General features: G+C 48.5%; 3 protein-coding genes across 3 annotated transcripts; 1 reads left to right on the forward strand and 2 right to left on the reverse strand.

The window, feature by feature from the left end:
• Positions 1-190: 190 nt before the first annotated feature.
• Positions 191-733, reverse strand: PCYB_123890 (hypothetical protein; the record flags this gene model as incomplete). Its single annotated transcript, XM_004223722.1, has 1 exon — positions 191-733. A coding segment is annotated over one exon (543 nt), but the record flags the coding sequence as incomplete, so codon positions are not given.
• A 1,586-nt stretch (positions 734-2,319) lies between these two features.
• Positions 2,320-5,766, forward strand: PCYB_123900 (hypothetical protein; the record flags this gene model as incomplete). Its single annotated transcript, XM_004223723.1, has 2 exons — positions 2,320-4,435; positions 4,643-5,766. The coding sequence occupies 2 exons, from the start codon at positions 2,320-2,322 to the stop codon at positions 5,764-5,766; spliced, it is 3,240 nt and encodes a 1,079-aa protein (XP_004223771.1).
• Positions 5,767-6,771: 1,005 nt separating this feature from the next.
• Positions 6,772-8,254, reverse strand: PCYB_123910 (hypothetical protein; the record flags this gene model as incomplete). The annotated part of the gene is made up of 3 exons (XM_004223724.1): positions 6,772-7,307; positions 7,491-7,552; positions 7,941-8,254. 3 exons carry the CDS (start codon positions 8,252-8,254, stop codon positions 6,772-6,774), a joined length of 912 nt encoding a protein of 303 aa, XP_004223772.1.
• Positions 8,255-9,427: the final 1,173 nt, after the last annotated feature.

Genomic DNA, 9,427 nt, shown 5'->3' on the forward strand with positions numbered 1-9,427 from the left:
CAGGTACACCCTCCTCACCTGAGGAGCGCCGCGCTTCATGCCCACAAAGGTAAGGTGGGGGAGAGGGTCTCCGTTGGTTGGGCGCAGATGCGGATGAAGCCACTGTGGTCAGCGGCAACCGCGTCCTCACCTTCCACCCGTGGCGACGCTCCCCCTGGAACAGAATTTTCTCCCCGAAAAATTGAGCGGATTAGCCAACACCGCCACCACTGCCCACGCTGCCCACGCTGCCCACGCCGCCCACGCTTCCCACACCTCCAACCCCCCTCTGCATCTGCCCGAGGGCCTCGGCCACCTTGTCAAAGGGAACGACAAAAACTGTGACGAACTCCTTGTAAGTGACTTCCCTATTCTTGCCATTCACAACCTCGTAAAACTTCTTCACATTGTTGTTGTTCCATACCACATGGTCAGTCTTGTGTTGAAAAAAATACTGCTCCTCATAGTTGGCAAAAATTATCTCTCCTTCCGCATTGTTATATATCTTTGTATAAAATACAAGCCAATCGAAGAAGTAAAATTTTTTTTCATTTGGATCTAGATCCTGAATCCCTTGAGACCAGTACACGTCTTCAATGATATTTTTGTGAATTACGGGGACTAACGTGATAGGTGTGTTTACGATGCGGTGTCCAATTAGCAGGCCTGTGTTTTTTGTTTCGTTGGATGAGAGCAGTGACGTGATTTTCTTCGCGCTCTCTACGTAATCCGGGCTGTTAACCTTTTTCACCTTCTGCAGCAGGAGTTCCTTCAGGGGCGCAATTTCTGCGTACTGGTTTAGGTTGATTATGGTTTGGAACCCCACCACGTTATGGCCCTCGCTATCACCATCACCGTCACCTCCAGCATCACAATCGCCGTTACCATGGGAGCGGTCCGCCGTGCCATCCGCTGCGCCATCCGCTGCTTCCTCAACAGAACCTCCTTTCCCGCCAACGCGCGGCCCACTCGCCACGCAGAGGAATTTTCCAATATTCTGCTGGTCGCATATGACGTTTACTAACTCGTCCGTGCACTTCAAATTGGAATAGAGCTCCGTGCTCCTTAAGAGGATCCTCACATTGTCTTTGTATTTATCAGTAGGGTCTATCAGCTCGAACTCGACCACGAGTTGGTCCTCCTCCCCGCTGTCCTCCCCGCTGTTCTCCGCGCTTCCCTCTCCGCTGTCCTCCTCACCGCTTTCCTCCTCACCGCTGTCCTCCTCACCGCTATCCTCCTCTCCCCGCTCCTTCACCTTTCTCCTCCGCTTAAGCCTCTCCTTCCGTTTTATCCCCTTCTTCCTTTTTTTTTCTTCTTTCGCATCCGATTTTTTTACCCCCTTGTGGGGTTCTTTTTTCTCCACCCCGTTTCTGCCACCGGGGGAGGGACTTCCTTTTCCATTCTTCAGTTTGCCGTTTTTTTTTTTTTAACCTCCCTGTGGGGAGTTGTTTTATCCTCAATGAGACCCTCCATGGGGGCAGCACTGTCCTGGATTGACTCACCTTCCGAGGGAACCTCCTCCTCCTTTCCCATCTATTATGAGAATAGGCAGCGATTTGGAGGGAGGTTCGATAATGTTTGGGTGGTGGTTGCTAAGTAGTTTCTCACCAGTTAGTGCGTCAAGCTTCTTCTCTAATTGGGGGTTCTTCTCCTCATTTCTGTGATCTCCCTGCGCTGCGCTTGTACGAATGGCTAGCTATTCCCACTCACAGTAGGGATATACTCACTTCCACGTGGTGCTTTTTACAGCTCATCCGCGCATATGACACGCCTATGATGAACGCCTACTAGGAGTATATTTTAAAAATAACTGTTCGTAATTCGAGGGCCCTTTTCCTCATGTACGTCCTCAAATTTATTCGTCCTTTCTGCAATATCCCCCGTTGCGAGCGAACAAAATTTTGGGGGGCGTTTTTTTTTTTTTTTTTCCTTTTCCCCCCGGGACCACCGCGTTAAGGTCAGAGGTGTATTGCGCATACACAGTTGGGCCTTCCCCGAAACGGAACAACACGAACGAACGGGAGCGAGAGAACGAACAAACGGAAACGAACGAACGGGAACGAAGCGTGGACTTCACAACACACTGCCGTGAGAGAATGAGAGCTACGGGTGCGTGCCCTTCTTCCACCTTTGAGAACGCTGCGTGGAGATTCGTCCAAATGGGCTACCATGTTAGCTGACCGGGCAAGGAAAAAAAAAAAAAAAAGGAAGAGAAGGAAGGAAGGAAGAAGCGTAAGTAGAAGCGCAAGCAGAAGCGCAAGTCGAAGTGGAAAAAACGTGACGAACGGCGGGAGGCACACTTTTTCTTTGGGGCAGTCTTCCCACCTCGTCAAGCCAACCATGCAGTACGAACGCGTGCAGGCGCTGGTGAAGCAATTCCAGGAGGACAAATACGTCCTGAGGGCTTACGGGAAGATATACGCCCTGAACAGGTGCAAGGCGTACAGGAGCGTGCGCGTGGAGGACGTGGAGAGGCGGAGGCAAGCGGCGGGGGAAGGCAGCCCCGGCGGCGGGGGGGAAGGCAGCCCCAACGACGGGGGGGAAGAAGAACACCCCGCTAAAGGGAGCGGAGAAAAACCCGCTAAAGGGAGAGGAGAACACCCCGCTAAAGGGAGCGGAGAACACCCCGCTAAAGGGAGCGGAGAACACCCCGCTAAAGGGAGCGGAGAACACCCCGCCCAACTGGACGGCATCATCCAAATCGTAAACAAAACGCTCTACCACTACACAAACGAAACGCTAAGCCAGTTTAGCGAAAACGATGCACAGCTGGCGCAAGTCTACAGCCAAATCGACCACTGTAGCACTCTATGTCAGGAGGTAGACACGGTACTCACCAACCACAAAAATGAAATCACCTACATCTCAAGTGATATTAACGAAATACAAACCATCACAGAGACTATGACACATAAACTACACAATAGGAAACTCACTCAGGAGTTACTAAACACTTATATCAAAATAATCATAGTTACTCCACAGTTAATATGTGACATCTGTAATGGACCAATAAATGAACAGTTTATTGAAAATGTAAAAATATTAACGAAAAAGATGGAGAATTGTGAGCACTGCTTGTTCGACTCCTACCCAAGTATTCGTTCCTCCTATGTGGAATTAGTCAAGTTGAAAAATAAAGCCATCGATCGAATTCATCGATTTTTTCGTAACAGTATTTATGATATAGAATGTAAAAGAAGTAATGTACATTTCGTGCAACAACATTTGGCTAAATTTCACAAGTTGAATTGGTTCCTTTACAACAACTCCAAGGATGCATATACTTACTTGGTGAAGGAATACGTTGCGATTATGAATAGAACCTATTACAACCTATTCCGGAGTTATATGCAAGAATTGGAGAAAAAGAAAGTAGAGTTTACTGAAGAGTTGACTATCGGTTGGAGTAGCGGGCACGTTGACTTGGCCAGCGGGGGTAGTGACTTCCGCACTGGCAGGAGCGAGCCTCTGAGTGACCCCTCTAACTGGCACACGAACCGAGCCAACTCCTCTAATACGTATGGTGAAGGGACCAACTCACAGAACGACTCCCTCGTACCGGGGATAAACGCCAACCTGAGTCTTCTCTCTGCGAAGAATAAAATGATGAATATATTGGGCTTTGGCTCCAAGGGGGGCGGCGGTTCCCAAGAGAGGAAGGAGAGTCTTTTCCCGCTCAGCAACAGGACCAGCGTTCTGCTCGACTTGGCCTACTACCCGGGGAAAGGGAGCCACAGAGAAGAGCCTTCCACGGGAGGAGCGCCCACGGGAGAAGCGCCCACGGGAGGAGCGCCCACTGCTGAAGCCCCCACTGCTTCCACCCTCCCCATTATCTTCACCACGGACAGCCGCCCACACTTCTTCGAGTCCATTTACAAATCCATCAATAAGTTATTCATAGACACTGGGACGGCGGAGTATCTGTTCCTCTCTAATTTTTTTCGGAACCATGAGAATCACGATTTTTTGTTTCTATACGTGTATGCAAAGACGCTGTCTCTTCACTTCGACTTCCTCTATTACTACCTCAGCGAGACCTACGACTTTATAGCACTCTTTTGCATCTATATCATTAATATGAATAACGGGTGCCTTACGAAGAGGAGGGGTATCGCTCCTTTGTATGAATTTATGAACAGGATTCAGAACCTCGTTTGGAACAGAATCGACTACATCGTTAGTGAGAACGTCAAGTCGGTGACCGTCAACCGTGTGGAGATGAGTCGCCTGGAGATGAGCCGCCTGGAGATGAACCGCTTAGAGATGAGCCGCCTGGAGATGTCGGAGCAGCGGAGCAGCCACAACCCTAACCCCGTTAAGCACAACCCCGTTACGCACTCCCACCAGAAAAACAGTTTATACGATCTTTTCCACCTGAACAGTGCACAGACGGGGAGTGCTTACCTAAGTAGTGCCAGTGTGAATGCGTCCATTGGGTATGCCCTACACGGGGGTAGTACTGTCAAGAACGCCTCTCCCGATGGGGTGTTCACCACGTCTTCAGCGTCCCATTTGGGTTCTACAGACAAGGGGGAAGCAGAAGAAGTGGCGACCACGCTAAACTCTTCTCTGCAATATGCTTCTCCTCACGAGGGGATTAGCCAATTGAACAGGCATACTCCAATAGATGGCGTTCCTCCACACAGTCACGCACATCCAGTAGTTAAAAAATTTTCAGACTTCTACTGCTCCTTAGTTGTGCTCACTAAACTGTCTCTCCATTTCGAGAAGCAGCACCATGTGAGAATGTGCTGCGGGGTGGCCTCCTCCGGTGAGGGGGGAACTCCACATAAAAAAAAGGCCACCCCTACGACCACCTTGGATGCCCACCCCGGGGAGGAGCTTCCCAGTAGGGGGGAGGAGCTTCCTAGCAAGGGGGAACCCCTCCCAGCAAACCACGATAGAGAAAAAAGAACCAAATCGAATGACACTGCAAACGGGAGTGACCACTCAGCTGGTGATGAACTGCAAAATGTGAAGCCCAAGATAAAGGAGAAAAGCCAAAATGATGAAACGGATAACCAAGTTGGGTTAACCGATGGTGAGGGGGAACTCCCCAGGAAGGAATGCAAAGAAGGTAAACAAGGAGATGATGAAGACACGGAACGCAAGCTGAAGGAATCCCAAAAAAAGGATCAGCAAATGAAAGAGGATCACCCCATTGAAGAAAAATATAACCACCTAAATGACCTCATAGGAAGGTTAGAAGAAAATATAATCGACGTTTTAGCTGTTCATAAAAACCAGTTTACAAACACGAGAGATCAGCTCCTCTTTCTCATTAATAACTATTGCCACATGATAGACGTCATGAAACGCAACACAATTGACGAAGAAAAGATCGACCGATTCGACGAACTATTAAAGAAAGAAATCCATGCGTACGTAGAATACCAGCTGAATCACTATGCAACTGATTTGATTCTGTTTGTCTGTAAGCATGAACAGATAGTCGACAAGTTAAAGAAAGATGGTTACCATCCCAGTGATTTCACATCTGAAGTAGATGTAAAATTAATGGAATCTGTGGCGATTCAATTTACCAAAAAATGGAAGAACCTTTTTAAAAACATTAAACAGGAAGTTACCCTCTCCTTTACCCACACGGACACTTCCGCACAAATACTGAAAATGCTGAACACACAGATTCTGTTATACTTCACCAGATTCCATCAGCTCCTCAAGGGGTTCTTCGCCCACGTCCAGCCACCACCCTACGTTGAGAACCTCCCCTCCGTTGATGTCGTCCTTGTGCAGATTAAGAAGGACGCCAAGGGGGGATGAACTCTTACATGGGGAACTCTTATGGGGGGCACTCCTCGGGCAAGCCCCATGAAGAGAGGCGCCCCAACGAAGCGGCCAAAGTGACCTCCCCATCGGGTAATGCACCCCCCACACGCTTGAACGTTTCTCCCCATTTTTCCCCATTTTTGTGTCGCCCCTTGCCGCCCCACCTACTTGCCACCTCACCTCCGAACTCAGTCAAACAATGATTAATAAAATATTAAAATTTACGGATCGGAAAATTTAATCGGCACATAGTACAAAAGGGGGGAAGAAGATACGTGGAGGGAAAAAAAAAAAAAAAAAATCAACGCGGGGACGTGGAAAAAAAAAAAAAAAAAAAAAAAAAAAAAACCAAAAATGTATCGCATAGCACATCACTACGGCAAAAAAAAGGTACAAATTCAGAGCCGCACAACGCGGTCGGCCAGCGATGGCTGTCAGGCGAAAGCGGACGCATAAAAAAAAAAAATACACCTCGGTGCGTATATCCACGTGGGTTCGCGCATATGCAACATGTACACGCGCAGTGAAGGATGCACTACCAAAAAAAAAAAAAAAAAAAGAAGAAGATGATGAGGAGGAGGACACTGCTTACGTGGTGCCTCAACGCTGTCTCAGTGGTGTCTAACTGTTCTTTCAACGCTGGCTCAGTGACGTCTAACTGTTCTTTCAACGCTGGCTCAGTGACGTCTAACTGCCGTTTCAATTCTCGCTCAGTGCTGTCTATCGTTTTAACTCTAACACCGCGCGCACCGTTACTATGTAGTGTGCACCGGATTACGCCCATTTGTTTCGCAACAATTTGGAAAATGGCAAAATGGCAAAGCGGTAAAGCGGAAAAACGGCAAAGCGGTCTCAACGAAGAAGAAAAGGTCGTCCCGCTTCTCCCTTCCTAGCCAGCCCTAGCCAACACTAACGTTAACACTAACACTAGAACTAACACTAACACTAGCACCAACACTAGCACCAACACCAACACCAACACTAACACCTGCACCAACACTAACACTGCTTACACGAGGTTACATTTTCAGTCGAGGCTTCAATGTCGAGCTCTCCATTGGCAGTCACAACAGCGGGGCCGTAGTAAGCCATGGCATTCCTGGACTTATAATACTCATTACGCATGGCACTCTGCGTTAACTTTACATCGTATCTGTGACTTATTGGCTCAAACAACAGTCCCCAAACCACACTAAAGAAGAGACTCATTCCCAGAAAGAGGCAGTAAAACCAATCTAGCGATTCAAACAAGGCACTGTTAAACAGGGTTAAGGCTAACACTTCTACAAACGCTGTCGCTATGAAACAGACCCCGCATATCCATCCCCAAGCTTCTCCAGCCCCCTCTGAGTGGTACACCTCCAAAAAAAAACAACCAGATCCGTACAGAAATAAACAAAACGCATCTATCAGTCTAGAACTAAAATATAGAATCCATGATGAACCCGCTCCGATTTTCTCCTCCATCCAGGGGTCATCAAAGTAGTAGGAAGATGCCATCAAACATATTAGAGACAAACTCCAAGACACGGTACCTAACATGAACAGAAGAACGAAAAAAGAAAAAATATATGACATGTGGTTAATAAATACCGAATGGGCGTACACTCCCATGATGAGAGGGGTGAACAAAATGAAGAGCCGCCTCCCAGAAGAGAAGCCTGTCAGAGGAGCCGCCTCCCCTGGATTGCTTTCATCGGCACTCCGTCACTCCCTACCCATGGACGTGGCCTGTAGCAAAAACTTCGTCCCGGCTCGGTATCCTCTCGATTGCTTGATACTAAAAGGGGGGAAGTGTGTGTGAGAGCACTTGGTGAAGTCATTTCTCAATCATGCACTGGGGTGGGATCAACACGAAGAGGTACCAACACGAAGCGGTACCAACACGAAGAGGTACCAACACGAAGAGGTACCAACACGAAGAGGTACCAACACGAAGAGGTACCAACACGAAGAGGTACCAACATGAAGAGGTACCAACATGAAGAGGTACCAACACGAAGCGGTACCAACACGAAGAGGTACCAAACGAAGCGGTACCAACACGAAGCGGTACCAACACGAAGAGGTACCAACATCCCAAACGACTCTACACATGCGCATGCACAGTAGGGGGAGACGCACCCACGGGGGAATAAACTCCCTCTTCAGATGTTGGAAGAACCTACCTGCTATCATCCTCAGTCAACTGCAAAAATGACATAATCAACAGCGTCCCCAGGAGAAACCCCCCTATACTAAAAAGAACCAAAGGCATTGGCGCGTTCCCGACACTTCCTGGTAATGCCCTCAAAAAATTTAAAATTCCCAAAGGGTTCTTCCCAATTAATGTTATAGAGCAAACCAACAGGATATACGAAATGAATTGGATAAGGAATCCTACTCGTAAGTTGAAATTCATGAAGAAGTCCCAAAATGGCTCAAACTGGGGCCCACGGCCTTCTGGGGCTTCCCCCGGGCGCACGACGTACGTGAAAAACATTTTGCGCGGGGTGGCAATTTCGTTGGGGCGGAGGTCGGTTGGGGCAGAGGTTGGTTGATCGGTTCGTGTACTTCTCACACGTCTTTCGCTTCTCACACGTCTTTCGCTTCTCACAGTTCTTTCGCTTCTCACAATTCTTTCACTTCTTCCACTTCTTTCACTTCTCCCACTTCTTTCACTTCTCCCACTTCTCCCACTTCTTTCACTTCCTACCCTGGCTGACGTTCGTCGTGCGGGCCGAACAGCTGCTGTGCTGTCTAAATGGCTACCTTACCTTCTGTGTTCTTTGCGCATGTGTTGCGGGTGCTGTGCATGCGTTCACCGTTCGCCTTTGCGCAGTTGTGCCTGTTGCTATGTCTTCGCTTCCTTCTGTTGGCTCGCTCCGCGTTTCGGCTAAACGGGGGCAGCGGTGCGGAGAGTGTAAGTCCGCGCGTACGTGCGTGTGTGTACGCGGTGTACGCGGGGTACGTGGTCCACACCTGCGCAAAACGAGGGGGCAAGGGGGCAAGGGCGCACTGGGCAATTCGTAGTGGACAAATCACGCTGGACAAATCACGCCGGGCAAATCGCGCTGGACAAATCGCTCTGGACAAATCACGCTGGACAAATCACGCTGGACAATTCGCACTGTACAACTAAGCAGTCCCAATTACTCGCTTCGAACAAACAATTTTTTTTGTCACACGTATGCAGTTGCGTGGGCGGCGAAACGCTGTTTCCTCCGTTCAGGGGTGCAGTGCGTGTAGCACGCGTAGTACGTGTGTGTGCGCGTGTATACGTACGTGCGCATGGAGATGCATTCGTGCGTGCCACGATTAGCGTCCACGTCAGCAGAGTTGCTCACTGAGTCAGTTTTTTTTTTTAATTCAAAAAAATCTAACGTTGAGTTGCGCACGTTCGTGTGTTACGCGTGCGGTTAACTCGGTTTGCCAATTTTCCTCATTCAAACATTGGGTTAAAACAATGGAACATGCGAAATGGTTTTACAAACGCGGGGGCGGAAGTGGAAACAAGCAAATGCTTCATTCGAACGTCAAAGTAAAAAAGAAGACGAACAAGAAGATGAAGAAGAGTACGCAAAACGTGGATTAGCATTATCTGTACATTTGTGCATATGCGCGTTTTTTTTTTTTTTCTTTTTGCCGTAAATTTGCATGTACACACAATGTAGCG

This window comes from Plasmodium cynomolgi, chromosome 12 (genome assembly GCF_000321355.1).
Source record: "Plasmodium cynomolgi strain B DNA, chromosome 12, whole genome shotgun sequence".
NCBI classification, from domain to species: domain Eukaryota; phylum Apicomplexa; class Aconoidasida; order Haemosporida; family Plasmodiidae; genus Plasmodium; species Plasmodium cynomolgi.